At 50.0% G+C, this 15,950-nt stretch overlaps 1 protein-coding gene across 4 annotated transcripts in view; it reads left to right on the top strand.

Moving 5' to 3' along the window:
• The window catches only part of NFYC (nuclear transcription factor Y subunit gamma), a 29,057-nt gene extending 17,707 nt beyond the window's left edge, over nucleotides 1-11,350 (top strand). For 3 of the 4 annotated variants that reach the window (XM_065857214.2, XM_065857216.2, XM_065857215.2), the window contains exons 5-10: nucleotides 1,487-1,582; nucleotides 4,529-4,702; nucleotides 5,713-5,871; nucleotides 9,107-9,214; nucleotides 9,905-9,964; nucleotides 10,486-11,350. In XM_065857214.2, the coding sequence (XP_065713286.1) occupies nucleotides 1,487-1,582; nucleotides 4,529-4,702; nucleotides 5,713-5,871; nucleotides 9,107-9,214; nucleotides 9,905-9,964; nucleotides 10,486-10,605 (717 nt within the window). In that variant the 3' untranslated portion in view covers nucleotides 10,606-11,350. The remainder of the gene's footprint in view (nucleotides 1-1,486; nucleotides 1,583-4,528; nucleotides 4,703-5,712; nucleotides 5,872-9,106; nucleotides 9,215-9,904; nucleotides 9,965-10,485) is intronic. The other variant, XM_071798934.1, reaches the window with a different exon arrangement.
• Nucleotides 11,351-15,950: the final 4,600 nt, after the last annotated feature.

Raw genomic sequence — 15,950 nt, forward strand, 5'->3', positions numbered from 1 at the left:
TTGATGAGGACTGAGTTAGGGAGCAGTGAGGCAATCTGGACATCCGTAAATCCATGGGTCCGGATGGGATGCACCCGCGGGTGCTGAGGGAGCTGGCTGAGGCCGTTGCTGGACCGCTCTCCGTCATCTTTGCCAAGTGAACTCTCCTGGCGCAGAGGTTGCTGTGGTGGCAAGGAGATGTGTCTGATTTCAGTCCAAAGCTGTCCTGTGATAGGGGAACCCTGCCACTCAGCCTCCGCTAAACTGATGCTACTTGTTTAACCCAGGTTTTAGTGCAGTACCCACGGGAAGGATGGATTTGATACACATTCCATGAACAAGATGCTTAAAAGTACTGACTCAGGCGTGTCCTGTTAACAGTTATCAAGCTTGGATGGGTCTTTTCATTTCAGAATCATAGTTAAGTCCTGACCCTAACGTATAAGACCTTAAATTAAGTCGGGTTTTAGCCTTCCGCTTTCTGCAGGGACGGTGCAGCTGGAGGAACGCGGTCGCTGCTTATCAAGTATTTGGGAAGAAAATTGTAAGTGGAGAGGTCTGGGTTATGGGAATCTGTTCCTGAGGAAATTGGATGGAACCCAATCCTCAGCAGGGAGAGTGAAATACGAGGGACATTTGCGCAGTGAGAGTTTTCTTCTGGGTGAAGACGCTTTTCTAACACATGCTGCCTGCAGAACAGAAGGAACATCTCTCTTATGCTTTCAACGTGATCCGTGTTTGGCAATTAAAAGCCAAGACAGTATAAGGGTTAGAAATATCAGTCCTCTCATTTCAGGCTGGTTGATGGTCTTATGATTTTACCGGCTCGTTAGGCAGTGTCGGCATCTGTGCCTCAAATCCAGTTCATATATATACTTCATACATTTATCTTTAGCTAAATAGAATGAGACTTCTAATAGCTCCTTGAATTAGCCCTGCTCTTTAGGTTGACTTGCAAGAATTTTAAAATGACTGAGTGCTTTTTATTTTTTTAAGTAATTTGGCTTTTTTATCTTAGGGTTTTTTTCAAATCTTAAGCAAATACATGTAAGTGATGACTTATTGCTGGGTAGCTCTTTATCCAGGTCTTTAATGCTTTGACCTCATGCTATTCCTTAGATTTCTTTTCAGGCAAGGTAGAAAAGTAGTTAGAATTTGCTTTGAGAAGACACTTACCTTGCCAGTTTTTCATTGCAACTCGTTGACTCTTGCACATCCTTTTCCTGATACGTGTTTGGCCAGTTTGCTGAGTATGTTTTAATCTTCGTGCTTTCTTTTAACCACTTTGCCCTTCCACATGCTGAAGCTTGTTCTCTCAGCATCTCTTGGGAATCCCCTGCCCTGAATAAGATCCTGTAAGGCTTATGGTGGTTGTCACGAGGCCTCTGTGAATTGCAGCGGGACTGTTGTGGAGAGCTTGACTCAATTAAAAACCTCTCACTTTATTTATCCAGTGACAAACAGACTTTTAAAGCTGAACAACAGTTTTCTCTTTTTGTTCTTACAGAGGAATGACATCGCCATGGCGATTACCAAGTTTGATCAGTTTGACTTTCTTATCGATATTGTTCCAAGAGATGAACTGAAGCCTCCAAAGCGGCAGGTGAGGCTTAAACATGAAAACGTTACTGTCTGTCCTTTCCTTGGTGTGATTTCAGTCTGTAATAGGCAGAGAGTTGACAAAGCAGCGCAGAACCAGGTTTAAACATGAGGTTTGTGCCTTTCCTTTGCATGCTTATTTACAGCTTCTTGAATATTTTTAATGGAAATAGAGTTCGAGTGGAGATTTACACAAGCCTGGCTTGGAGATTTACTGAAGTGGCACAACTAAATGTCTGTGATACCAAATGTTACAAATCTCATTGAAAAAGCGTGCTTTGACGTGTGAAGGGAGAAGCAGACCGCTGTGCTTCGGCGACCGGCCCCTGCATCCTGGGGCAGTCCTTGCTGCTGTAAACATCCTTGACTGGAAGCTGTGAGGTGCGAGCAGGAGCTTTCAGTCGGATGTTTGCAGCAGCAGGCTGCTGCCGTCATCTGAGCACAACGCCTCCAACGCAACAGGTTCGTGTGCTACAAAGCGTTCGGTTCCCTCTCTGCTCCTTCCATCCCTTCACTGAGTTTAGCCCTGCAGCAGGGATGATGTATCCAAAGATCATTAGTTCGGTGTTAAATAAAAAGAGCAGCAGCTGGCACAGCCGCTCTCGCTGCTTTGCTCAACTCGGTTTGTTCAGCTTGAAAAGCTGAAATAAGTTGGCTGCAGCCTGAAGTAACACAGGTTAATTCTGGCATTGCAAATTCAGTTATTTTTCTTTTAGGTGCCTCGTTGAGTTATTCTACTTTGTGGTGCTATTTTTAGGAGTGCTCCATGTTTGGGAGGGAGAACATCGCCTGTATCTTTTTCTTGCTGGAACCTTTTGATTCACATCAGAATGTTCTGATTACAGAACATTCAAGTTCCATAATCAAATGAACGTCCAGAGGATTTTAATAGTGTGTTAGATGCATTTAGGTTGCTTGGTTAAGGTGTCTTGATACATCCCCCCAGAGCTGTGCCTTTGGGATTGCACGGCCTCAGCAGTGAAACCCGGGCAGTTTTGGGGTTGAAATAAGCTGTAGAGATGTGTCTCCTACTGATACATCCACTCAGTCACTAGAAACACTTCTTATGGTGAGAGAAGTTCAATGGAGAAATAGCTGCCTGATAAGAACACAGGTCAGGGCTTTGCAATGGAAAACACTCCCTTGATTCAGCAGTGTTGAAAAGCGGCTGCCTGTGCACTGACAGTCGGTGCTTTTTGGCTGGGGATACAATCTGTACTTTATCTCTACCATGGAAAAGACTGTTTGACAAGTCAGTGTTGGTTACGTGGAAGACCTGGGAATGAAACCATGACTGTTATGTTGCTCTGGTAACTAAAGCTGTGGCTTGAAAATAAAAGATGGCAAATGATATGACATAACCTAGTTCAAGCAGATTTGGATTTTAAGCCGGTTTTGCCTGTAGCAAATGCAGCTTAACCTGGAATAGATACTTACAGAAGTATTCAGTTGCCGTAATTGTTTCAGGATTTAGCTAGGAACTGAGGACTGGAGTGCTCTAGGAATGAGATACAAGGACTAGACTTACAGAAACAGCCCAGCTCTTCTACGCCTGTGCTTTTATGGTTAACTGAAGACATGTCCTGTTGAATATATATTTAAAAGTTGTTATTAATCCCTCCCCCAAAGGATTTTTCATGAAGCAAGTTGGAATAATCAGTGAACTGCCCTGTGTAGCGTACTGTAAGTATTTGACTGCGGTGGTTTGCAGTACCACGGGATAGTGCTGATGTTTGCTCTGAGAGCCGGGCTTAGGTGACGCTTTTGATTACAGCCAACTGCAAGCAGCTTCATCTTTGGAGGGGAATTTTCTGGTAGGCTATTGAGAAACCTCCCAGTATTAAGTCCCTCCGAGAGACCAGCATCTGAGCAAAAGCACTGTCTTACTCCAGCCCGTCTAGACAATGTATATTGATCTTGTTCAGTGTGAATCTTCTTCATCCCATTCAGTTGGATGCACTGAAGCTGATCCGGGAGCAATTGTTACAGGGGAGTCAAGCAGGCTCGTGTAAATGGGAATTCACCATGTTGTAGCACGTGTAAACATCCTACACTCTCAGCTGTGAACTGAGGTGGCTGGGAGAGGATTGTTTACTCCTCCTGCCATGGAGTGAACGTCTGCCGAGCTGCGTCTCCAAAGCTTCAACATCCAGCTGCTCCTCAGGGGAGCGTAACAGTTGTGATTCTTGAGCGTTAATGGCTTGCCACTTCACATAATCTCGGAAAAATCTACATCTTTGCCTAAAATATCGTTAATCTTAAGGGGCTTTTTCTCTCCTAAAGACAAGCTTAGATAAAACAAACCAACCGTATTACAACCTGTGCTCTGACAGTGAGCGAGAGCAGAGCCTTTTGTTTCTTAACACTGTTGAGATATTGCTGCTTCCAGCAGAATTGGGCTGTTAAGCCGCAGTACGAGATGAAGTTGTTATAATTCTGGAAAGGCTGCGTTTAAATAAATAAATAAGGGCATGACAGTATACATCAAGTCCATGGCTTTTATTCCCAGGGGTTTAACATCAGAGCTAGATTGAGATTTGTGTTGGGTACGTCGGCTAAGGAGAGGGTTTTGTTGACAGATGAGGCTTTTAAGTCTTCCCGGTACATTTGCAATTCATTCTGTGTTAAGATAACAGGCGATGATGGAATTTACTGATGAGGAGTTGCGTGGTTTTCAGCTATGCTAATTTTACTCGTTTGCTTCTCGTAATGAAATTGGTGACTACATGATTATATGTAGTTATTGGGGATGCTTTTGATTTCCATACAGCTGACTAAACGAGGAAACCCGTTTTGGTTTATCATTTCAGATTTACTTAATTAAGCGGTTACAGATGAGGTATTAAAGATGCTTTCCCATGGATTGTGCTCACAGAGGGGCTGTTCCAGCCGTGGTGTCTGGGTGTCAATGTGTTCCCTCTGTGGTTAATTGTCTGTTCCTGTGCTGCAGGAGGAGGTGCGTCAGGCTGTGACCCCAGCCGAGCCTGTACAATATTATTTCACGCTCGCTCAGCAGCCTGCTGCCGTGCAGGTTCAAGGCCAACAGCAAGGCCAACAAACCACCACATCCACCACGACCATCCAGCCGGGACAGATCATCATCGCCCAACCTCAGCAGGGGCAGGTGAGTGATGAGCAGCGGCCGGGGCTTTGCAATGGGTGATGTGTTGCTGTGTCCTGCTCTCACCACTCAGAACAGTCAGTAAGAATATAGAACCCCAGGTTCCAGTATAAGTTGGGGCATCGCCTATTAGGGAGCAGTGTAGGGGAAAGGGACCTGGGGGTCCTGGGGACAGCAGGGTGAGCATGAGCCAGCACTGGGCCCTTGTGGCCAGGAAGCCAATGGTACCTGGGGTGGGTTAGAAGGGGGTGGTCAGTAGGTCAGAGAGGTTCTCCTACCCCTCTGCTCTGCCCTGGGGAGACCACACCTGGAATATTGTGTCCACTTGTGGCCCCTCAGCTCCAGAAGGACAGGGAACTGCTGGAGAGAGTCCAGCGCAGGGCAACAAAGATGCTGAAGGGAGTGGAGCATCTCCCGTGTGAGGAAAGGCTGAGGGAGCTGGGGCTCTGGAGCTGGACAAGAGGAGACTGAGGGGGGACTCATTCATGTTTACAGATATATAAAGGGTGAGTGTCAGGAGGATGGAACCAGGCTCTTCTGGGTGACAACCAGTGACAGGACAAGGGGCAATGGGTTCAAACTGGAACACAGGAGGTTCCACTGAAAGAGGAGAAGAAACTTGTTCGGGGTGAGGGTGTCAGAGCCTGGCCCAGGCTGCCCAGGGAGGTTGTGGAGTCTCCTTCTCTGCAGACATTCAAACCTGCCTGGACCCCTTCCTGTGGAACCTCAGCTGGGTGTTCCTGCTCCATGGGGGGGTTGCACTGGATGAGCTTTCCAGGTCCCTTCCAATCCCTGACATTCTGTGGTTCTGTGAAATGTGCTTTCTGGTTGTGACCAGGTGTTCAGACACCTCAGTAACAAGGGTGGTGTAGATCCTGGGTTGCCTTCATAGTGATTTAAGCATCAACAACAGTGGGTCTAGGCAGTGATCTGTCTATGATAATCTTTGTATCTTGTGGCTGTTTCACCCATGATCAGTCCTTTTTTGGTCCTTCTCCCCATTTTGAATGCAGACTACCCCCGTGACGATGCAGGTGGGCGAAGGGCAGCAGGTACAGATAGTCCAGGCCCAGCCACAAGGCCAGACCCAGCAGGCTCAGAGTGGCACCGGCCAGACCATGCAAGTCATGCAGCAGATCATCACCAACACAGGAGAAATCCAGCAAATCCCGGTAAGACTGCCAGTAGAAACGTGTAACAGTCTTGTGAGCAAACTGTCTGCTGGTGTTTTGGCATAAGACTGTAAATGTGTGCTTTTTGAACTGTGAGAGGAAGTTTGAATTGTGTTTCCTGCACTTAAGAGAGGAAAACTAACCAGGTGTGACCTGAAGAGGGGAATAAATCCAACCCATCTAGTGTAAATTCATTGCCCACCCCCGATACTTTCTCCTGAGTGAAATAGTTATGATTAGGAAGCAATAAATAAAATATTTCCTCCATAAACCTTAGTTCTTCACCACAGCATGGTTTAAATAAAGCATAATTAACTTCTTTTGCCATTACTTCATTCTGCCTCTGTGCTCTGAAGTCATGACCTGGCAGACTGAGTGGGAAAGGTGCCATCTGTGAGGTTATTAATCAGCTTTTATGTTACGAGAAATATTTCTGCAAAATACTTCGAGCTGCTTGGAGGAACAGCTTTGCAGAACCCGAAAATATCTCCTCACTTTCACATCATCGTAGACCTCCTGTGGCCTTAAGATTTTGAGCACCCAGCATCAGCTGTAACATCCTGCCATGGTGAACACGTGGCTTGTCACGTTTTTCCCCCCTCTGTCACTTAAAATCACAACAAAGCTGCGCCTCTTGGTTCCCATCTGGAAAATTTTACACCTCTTCAAGGAAAAAAAATAAAGTCCAGTTCTAGGTAGTTAACCAGTAACCCAAAGGTCAGACCAAGTGACCAAGACAAGCATTTTGCTGTGGTTTCTATCATGAAGAAGTGTACCCACAGCTGGGGCAAAACTGATCTCTCACACAGTTGCGCTTTTTGAGATTTGCTCTGAACATCTGGCAAAACCAGCGCTTTGACAGAACATCTTAAAAAAGGTTGAGATGGTGGATATTACCAGATTTTCCCAATTCACTTTCAAATTCTTCTCATCTCTTAAGTCTTCAGCTGATTCCTAATCCTTGGTGTTGGCCAGAAAGGAAGTGTATTTCTTACCAAATACAGTGGTTTACTACAAGCAACCTTTTTCTTCTCTGCGTTCTGCACTACCTTTCCTTTACATTCTTTTTTCTTCCTTACCTTATGAAAGGCTCTCCGAGGTACTTGTTCTTCAAAGCCTTTTGGATCTCCACCTCCAGCCTTAGTGAGTCCATTACAACAGGACTGAGCGTTAAACCATCCTCCTTTGGTTCAGCAATAGAAGAACAGCTCAGGCTTGTTTCCCAGTTGTCTCCCTACAAGAAGAGGGCTTGGAGGTCTGTTAGAAGAAAGAATTCTTTATAAAATAGCTGTTAGGAGCCATAATCTCCTGCAGAACATTCTCCTTGGAGCTTCTTACACACAGATGTGAGACAAACTGTGTGATGTCTTGTCTTTGGGAACCCTCTAGTAACTGTCAGACTGCAAAGCAGAGCAGCTCAGGAGCAGCGTTTTAATGAAACAGTCAGAATTCGCACTTCTCTATCTGCCAGAGAGACTGTTTTGACTGTAATTAAGAAGATTCTTAATCGCAGCGTGCTGAAGAATCACAGCGTGTGCCGAAGGAAGCATCACTTCCAACAAGTGAAGTGAAACAGAACGTGGAGCCACGCGCTCACGCCCAAAGCTTTTAGTGCCTTACCCTGCAAAGTATTTTTTGTTCGGTTTCATATAATGACTGCCCTTGGGCTCTTTGCTGCTCTCTGTTCTGTTCTCTTTCTGCCGCACTTCTCTTATTTTTCCCTTGAGTTTCCTTTCTGTCTTGATATATTTAGTGCTCTCTCCTGCCAGTTCCTTTTCACTCCGGTATCTGTTCAGGTTCAGCAAAGAATCTTTCGCAATGCCAAAAATGACAATTCAAAACACCCTCGTGAAACCGGTAGCGCCTACGGGAGTGCTGAGAGAACCTTACTAATGCTCTCTGCTGTTTTTGCACGTTCTCTTGACACCGTGAACACTTCTACTGTGATTTACCAACACTCCAGGACCACTGGATGCCTATGGAAAGGCAGCTTTTATTTTTGTCTTTAAACTGAGAAAAACCTGGAAGTGTGTGTGTCAATTAAACAGTAATCATTTGTTTGTCCGCATTAATTTTGTGTTAAATTTAATCTGTGTGTTTCACTGGGCAGGTTCTTTGGAGCTTGCCCTCGTTTCTGGAAAAGTGCTGTTTCTAAATCACTTTCATCCATTCAATCAGTAGCATGGTTACAATCTGAGCAGGAAGCCCCCAGTGCGGCAAACGTGATCTGCCAGCAGATCTCAGCGCAGAAACACGTTCTTTATTGGCGTGTTTATGCTCATGTGGAGTTTATTTGCTCTCAAAATAATATCAGAGCTTTCAGACACAGCTGGTGCAGTCAGCGGCAGTCGTGCAAACACCAAGACCATGTTCTAGGCGCTCGAACCTCTGTCAGTGAGCAGGTTTCAAGTATTTGTGTGTCCCCCTTTCCCCTTTTTCAAAAAGCAAACACAACCTCAAAACATTTTGTGTGTATAATTAACCTTAAGACTGTGACTCCAAATGTTTGAAGTTAAATAGCGCTAACTGAACAATTCAACACTAGTATCAATCAGACTGTGATCTTTTTATTGCTTCTCAGTGGTGTATTAGTAGTGGATATCACAGCAAATGCAAGGTGAGAGCTGAGGTTACCACGATTAAAAAAGAATTGCATTTAAATGTTGTACACAAAGTATTGGCACAGAAGGTTTTGGCCTTTGCCATGTATTGGCAGAGAGCTGCATTAAAAGCTTCCAAATGTTACCTCACAATATTCCTGGGGTTTGTCATCTCTGCTGTCTTTATGCACAAATCTCCCGGTTATTCATTTATCCTTTTTGGCAGGCTATAATAGCAGTGTCATTATGTGCAGCCAGCTCATAAGAATACTCTTTATGCGAAATGATACATCCAAGTAGTGAATTGATTCTCGTAACCAAAAAGAAATAAGAGCTCTCCAAGCTCTCCAAAATGGAGCGGTTAATCTGCTTGAGCCGCTAAGTGACCGCTGCGTTCTGGAGAAAGACGTGACGTTGTGGTTCCTCGGGGTTTCGCTTGGAGATGCTGCAGGAGTTGTGTGGACTCTGGTCTTGCTTTGGCAGGGTCTGTGGTAGTTACTCATCTCCGCCGAAGCTCCCCGCTGTCATCTATTCCCCTGGCTTGTGTTGTGGAAACGAGAAAGCAAGTTGATGCGTTTCAGGTTACACAGTTATGTGTTTAATTTTCTTTCCCTGCCCCCTCCGCTTGTCTCCAGGTTCAGTTGAATGCTGGCCAGCTGCAGTATATCCGCTTAGCCCAACCTGTGTCAGGCACCCAGGTAGTCCAGGGGCAGATCCAGACGCTTGCAACCAATGCTCAGCAGGTACGCACTTAAACCAGCAGGACTGACCTTAAAATGTTGTCCCTTGCTCCTAAAACTGCAAATTCCAGGCGAATGCCCCCGCTCTTGGGCTAGGATTCCTGCGTTTCTTTTCTTCCTGTTACTTCCATCACAATAACGAAGCGAGGAGCACAGCGGAACTCTTTCCCTGTCCGTGAAAGGTGCATGCGAATGTGTGTGTGTGTGTGTGTGTGTCGCGCTGTGTAAAGCTCGTGCTGCTTCGGAGCTGATTGCAGGTAAAACTTGGGTTGGTCAACCTTCTCTTTCCTTCTGCTCCTTCTGGCCGGGTGAGGGAGGAGCAGCCGAGCGGGGAACACATCACGACCAGCGTTGCTGCCGGCGGGTTGTCTCGTGTTCTTGTGGACGCCGGTCGCTAAGAGGCTCTTCTCTGCCTTCAGAGAAAAACGACGGCTTTTCTGTCATCCTGGAGGCCACGTTCTGCAAAAGCCACAAAGGACGTGCTGTGTTTGGTTTAGAATGAACTGAATCCCGTGTCCTGTGTTCTTGTGGTTAGCACCAGCCGGCGGCTTAAGCCGTGTCTTAACCACGTGGTGTGGTAATAAAGTTTGGAAGAGTCTAAAAGCTCTCGAAAGGCAGCAGCAGAGTATTGCTAGTGGGCTTCTGGCCGCCTCCAAAGTGCTGTCAGTGATCGTGCTTCTCTTACCCTTGTAGATAACGCAGACAGAAGTCCAGCAAGGACAGCAGCAGTTCAGCCAGTTCACAGACGGACAGGTAAGAGCTTGGAGGTCGTTGGTGTGATGTCCCTGTGAAGTCAAGGCCTAGAAAGACTCTCCTAGGATCTGCATGTTCTAGCAATCAGCTTCTCCTGATGAAACTGCTGCTGCCAGCAAACCCTGAGCAGGAGCAGAAGTGGGTGTTGTGCCAATCTTCATTCAGGTGGATTCTTCATGTTTTGCTGCCTTTGCTCCAAATTAATCCAGTCCTTTGCACTCTGGGTGGGACCCATTTTAGTCCTAAACACTTGAGAACTTAACATCGGGCTTTTGACTATTGTGGAAGTAACTTTGAACTCAATCTGCGCTTCAGAAATTCACACAATTACTTTATGATTTAGCAGCAAATGTCTATGGCAATTTGTTGTCTGTGCGTTCTTCTTGGGGAGGAACCTAGGAGCTGCTGTTAATGCCACCGCTAAACTCAGAGGGTTAATGCCCAGTGTTGTGCGTAGGGTGTTGGCGCTGGGTGTGATGAGAGCTGATGGTCCTTTCTCCCTCTGCTTCTGTCTCCGGCAGCAACTTTACCAGATCCAGCAAGTGACCATGCCTGCAGGCCAGGACATCACCCAGCCCATGTTCATCCAGTCCACCAACCAGACCTCAGACGGCCAGGCCACACAAGTGACAGGGGACTGAGCAGGGACGGGGACGTTACCGCAAATCCTGCGACGTTCGCCGTCCCGCTCGGATGAGTACATCAGCTTCTGTGTATCTGTACTTGATATTAAGCCTATAGTAGGCTGCAATCTCCGGTGCACTATACACCTTCCTCTGCTGGGTATGAGAATATCCAACAGACACTGACAAGAATGCAATATTTTTATTTTTAGAAACCAATATTTCAGTGTATTCAGCTGCTTGTTCAGACCCATTAAACTGAAAGAGAACTAATCGAAAGGCATTTGTAGCATCTCATTGAACAACGTGTAAAACGTTTTTATCTAGTAAAATTATTAAAGGGTACTGCATCTGGTTTGTTGTAAGAGCTTTATTCCCCGTATTCTCTTCGTATTTTTATTCTCTGAATAGAGCTAGATGGAGTCCTCCCATCTCAGTGGTCTGGTGGGGGCGTATGGGGGGAGTGTGTGTACGTGTGTGTTAGATTGGCCTCTCCTGCCTCGTTTTTTGGTAAGCAGGAGCATTGGTTCTATGCAGCTCGAGGGCAGGGAGCGGAGGAGTGAGAGTGAAAACAACAACAACATTCCTTGTATTATGACTGTTTTCTAGGGGTAAAAGATCCTTTAATTTGGCCTGGTTGATTCCAGGAACACTAATGGCAATCAGGACAAACCCCAGCCCTGCTGTTACCTGTTGTACTAGCTTCAGTCCATGCATGTAATATAAGCTTCGTAAAATGAAATAAATTTCCTTTGTAAGATAATGTGTGTGCTCTCCTTGAGATCCATCGCCCGGCCTCAACCTGAATCTCTGGAAAGGGAGTTTGGGGCAGGTTTGAGCAAACTCCAGCGGTCAGGTTTAACTGAACACACTGCAGGGATCGTGGCAGGGTTAGGCCGCGTTTAGGTCTTGGCTAAAAGTGGGTGCGGGTTTGTAATCGCGGACCTTCGTGCATCCAACATTGAGGCCGCCCCGGAGCCACAGGAGCAGCTGCTGCTGGGGAAGGAAAACTCCGCTTCAGCATTTGGCTGATGCAAAGCGCTCAATCTGGGCCAGGTTGTTCCAGGCAGGCGAGGGGGAGCTTGCTGCATCACCTGCCCCTCCTGGGCTTTCCAGATGTCAATTTTCTTTTCTTTTTGTCAATTTTTTCCGATCCCGCAATGCCGGGAGCCAGCAGCGCACTGCAGCAGAGCCTGCCCAGCACCGGCCTGAGCACCGACCCTCGGTACCGCTCCCTGCAGGAGCATCTCATGGAGAACATGAAGTCGCGGCGGGGTGGGGAGGTGGTGGAAAACACACCTTGTGTGACAACTCCATGCGTGGGGACCGGCCAGGAGAGGGCACCCGTGGGCGATGGCTGCCTGGGAAGGGTTGGGGGAGCCTGGGGGTCCCTTTGATGGAACCAGGACCGGTCCCCAGCGCCCTGATCCTCCCTGTCCGTTGGTCCAGCAGCCTCATCCTGCCCCAGCAAAGGCACCACAGCCGAGTTGGTGCCCTCCACAGCGAGAAGAGAAGGGAAGGATCACCTCTGAGCTGCTCAGCAAAGCATCCTCCCAGGGAATCAGCTTGTGAGGATGGAGAGAGACGTTCGGCTCCTGGACGCGGGAGCGGGGCGGCCGGCACAGGCAGCTGCTGCCTTATCAGCCGCCGGCAGCGGTGGCGAGCGAGGCTCTTCCAAAGCTCTTTACCCAGAGCACTTGTGTTTGCTTGAAATAGTTCAAATTTGAATGGGGATAAATTGCTGAAAGGACAGCAAATGGGAGTGGGGTGCTGAAAGGAGAGGAGTTTCCAATGAAAGCCTCTACCTCTAGTTGAAGGGGACGCTGGTTTTGACACGCTCAGTATCATCTTGGTGAGCTGTGACACTCACAGTGGGGGACACCAGACCTGGTGGCAAGGGACACCAGGCTGTGTGGCAGGTGACCATGGATGGAAGCGGCACAGGCAATCACACCCCAGGCAGACTGTGTTTCCTTGGGGAGCAGCGCTGGCTCTTGTCCTCTGATGCTCCATCTTTGCAGGGACCAGCATCCCAGGAGGGATTTGGTTGTGAACCATCCTGCAGCTGCTGAGCCAGAGCCGGAGGGGTGCAAAGCTCTCTTGAAGTCTGTGTCCGTTCTTCCTTCCTTGCCTTCGGAGCTGGGAAAAGCAGCCGAATCCCAGCCCCATCCCGCTCCCTGCACCGGCAGCGTGGGGTGGAAGCCTCCCAGTTCCTCCAGTGCTCAGGACAGGCGCTGACACGTCCCCACGGCAGCGCTGGGATATGGGGTGGGGGGGTTGTCCTGGCTTTGGGACTTTTGTCCCCATCCCGCAGCCGGCAGAGGGAGGGATGGAAGGAGCTCACCGAAGCGAGGCCGGGGCATCCCGGCGCTTGTTTGTGATCACCGATGCCAGGAGCTAATTGCCCTGGGCTGGGGCCAAACCTCCAGCAGAAGCAGGTGCTCTGCAGCCCCCGCGCGCCGTGGCCGGAGCTCCCGGCCGTCCCCAGTGCTCTCCCAGCTCTTGGGGTGACACCAGTCCTGGGTCCCCCAAGGCCACCTGCCCCAAATTCTACTCATCCTGGCCATTAAGTGCCAAATTCCTCGCACAGAAGGGGCTGGTCACACCCTCCCCTCTGCAATGCCGCCGCCAGCTCTGCCCAGGGCTCCCCAGCATCCCCCCACCCAGGGGGCCAGGCTGGGGCTTTGCTCGAGTTGCGGTGCCCGGCTGAGGAGTCCCAGCCCCCCTGGTGCCGCCTGCCCCTCTCCCCAGCCCGCAGCCCTGCAGCTGCATTCCAGGGCTGCAAAACTTACTGGAAATCCTGCAGATGCAAATCCTGGCCTCCCGGCCGTGCCAGGAACTTGAGCTGCAATCCCAAGAGGGCAGCAGGCTCCAAGCACGCAGGCCGCCCCGCTCGCCATCACCCAGCCTCGGAAATCCTCTTTAAAATTTCATCGGGACAGGAGGACACGGAGCCGCAGGACTCCCACAGTCGGGTCGATGGGGGAAAATCCAACAGAGCCCAGGGAAGTTCCCAAAAGCTCCGCTGGTTCTGACGGATGGGTCGGTACCGTGTTGATTCAGACTCCTTGGCTCCATCCCAAAACCTTCACGCTCCAGGACTGATGGCGATTCACATCCGGGGAGGTGACAATGCACAGGTGGGACCTGTCCCTTCCCCACGCACGGTGACCCACAGCACCAGCTCCGTGTCCCTGCTAAACCAGCCCCCAGTAGCTTTGCAACGTTTCATTCACTACCAGGGGCTGCTCAGGGTCCAACCTGCAAAAGCAAAAAAGGCAGAAAGCGACAGTCAGGGAGGGGGTGGCAGCTGGGGGTGCAGCACGGCTTCTCCCCTTATTTATTAGCAGCTTCCCCATTACAGCAAACAATTTAGAGAAGTGACGTCTTTGTTTAAAACAGAAAAATAAATCAGCACTTCTTGTGCACTTACAAACACAGCTCTGCCAATGCTCCCCTGGCAAGCCCAGGACATCGGGCTGGATGTTCCTTATCCAGCTGTGGAGCAGCAGCAGGAATCAAACAACTCCCACCGCCCCCAACATCTCTCAAGCAAGTGCCCATTTGGCACAAGTCCTTTCCAGGTCACCTTAACTCTGTCCCCTCTGCAGCCCGGAGGCTTTAATCAATCACCAGGTGAAACCTAAACCTTGCGACCGAGGGGAATACGCTGAACCAAACGGCACTGGGATGAAGGTCAGGGTGCTCCTGCTGGGGTGGCTCGGCTGTGGGGAGCATGTATGGGGGAAAATGTTCTCGGGAGCCCTGTGCACAGCCCCAGGGGCTGCGTCCCCTTGGGGGGCATGTTCGGAGGGGGCTGCAGGGTTTGGGGCTGGAGGGGAGTGCGGAGGAGACGCCACTGACTCGCTGGGGAGAATCTGCTTTGGATTTACAGGATTTCAGCCCCTTCAGGCACGGTTCAGGTCCCTGTCCTGCTGCTGTGGGGTTTGTGTGGCAGTGGGGGGAGAGGCATCCTCAGAAGGGGGGTTTGCAGTCTGGCTCCTGGGGTGGGTGTTATCAGCCCCATTTCCCCCGTGCCCAAGCAAATAAAACTGCCTATTTATTGTGTGTGTTTCCCGAGACCTACCAAAATACCGCAGTGCTCACAAGGGCCCGTGCCAGTGCCAGGATCTCCAACCACCACGTTAAATAATTCACTGACCGAGCCTTTAACTTGCTCTCCTCTCCCGGCGCACTGGCCCTGGGGCAGCCATGTGGGGTGGGGGGACCCGACTTGTGCAAAGGTGCAGAGAACGTGTGGTTGCAGCTGGGACAGGGTTTCTCTGCCCTGGCTTGCTTGGAAAGGGGGTGCCTCAGTTTCCCAAACTGTTAGTGGGAGGTTGTGTGGAGCTGAGAGGAATAAGGTGAAAGAGCAAATAGCTGTGGGTGTTGGCTGGCAAACATACCCGGAGCCAGGCTCGGAGCTGAGCCTGCAGAGGATGGGGAGGTCCAGGTGAGCTGTGCTGCTGCAGGGACCGGGGAAAATGGGCACCAGCAGGACTCCTGGCCTGGGAGAGGAGGACAAGAACATTCCCAAGCAACAAGAAGTCTCTCTGTAGGTATTTATTGTCTCTTTAAACCTCGGTGCCTTCAGTAATTCCTGGGCCAAGAGCAAAGGAAGGAGGGATGCTCTGACCCGGGATGCTTGCTGCCAGGCAGCCGGGGAGGTTTGATGTTATCTGGCTTGGGAAACTCGTGTCTGGGATGCTCCATGCCTGGTGGCCAGGGACGCTGGCTCCAGAGATGCTCCCTCCAGAGATACTCCATGCTTGGTAGCCTACGGTGCTTGATAACGTGTGGTTTGGGATGTTCACTCACAGGATGCTCAGTACTTGGTAACCTGGGGTGCTCTACATCCCATGGTTTGGGATGCTCACTGTGGGATGCTCCACACCCCATGGTTTAGGATGCTCACTAGAGGGATGCTCCATGCCCTGTGTCTTGCTATACTCCACACCCCATGGTTTGGGATCCTCACTTGCACGATGCTCCACACCCCATGGTTTGGGATGCTCACGAGAGAGATGCTCCACACTCCATGGTCTGGGATTCTCGCTTGCAGGATGCTCCACACCCCACGGTTTGGGATGCTCCACGCCCCATGGCCGGGACACTGGCCGGCGCTGTGGGCAGCAGGAGGTCCCCAAGGACTCCGCGAGGAAAGGTCCCTCCAGCCGGGCTGGGGGTGACAGCGGAGGAGCCCCCGGGACTGCTGCCACCCGCTGCCCGTCGTGCCCGTCCCGCCGGAGCCCCGGGGGCGGGGGCCAGGTACGGCGGGGCGGGCCCGTCCCGGCGGGGCGGCGGCGGGGGAGGGCCCGGCGGCGGCGGGCAGCTAAAGGCAGGTGGCACCGGGGAGCGGCCCC

This window comes from Patagioenas fasciata, chromosome 25, assembly GCF_037038585.1.
Source record: "Patagioenas fasciata isolate bPatFas1 chromosome 25, bPatFas1.hap1, whole genome shotgun sequence".
Taxonomy (NCBI): Eukaryota; Metazoa; Chordata; class Aves; order Columbiformes; family Columbidae; genus Patagioenas; species Patagioenas fasciata.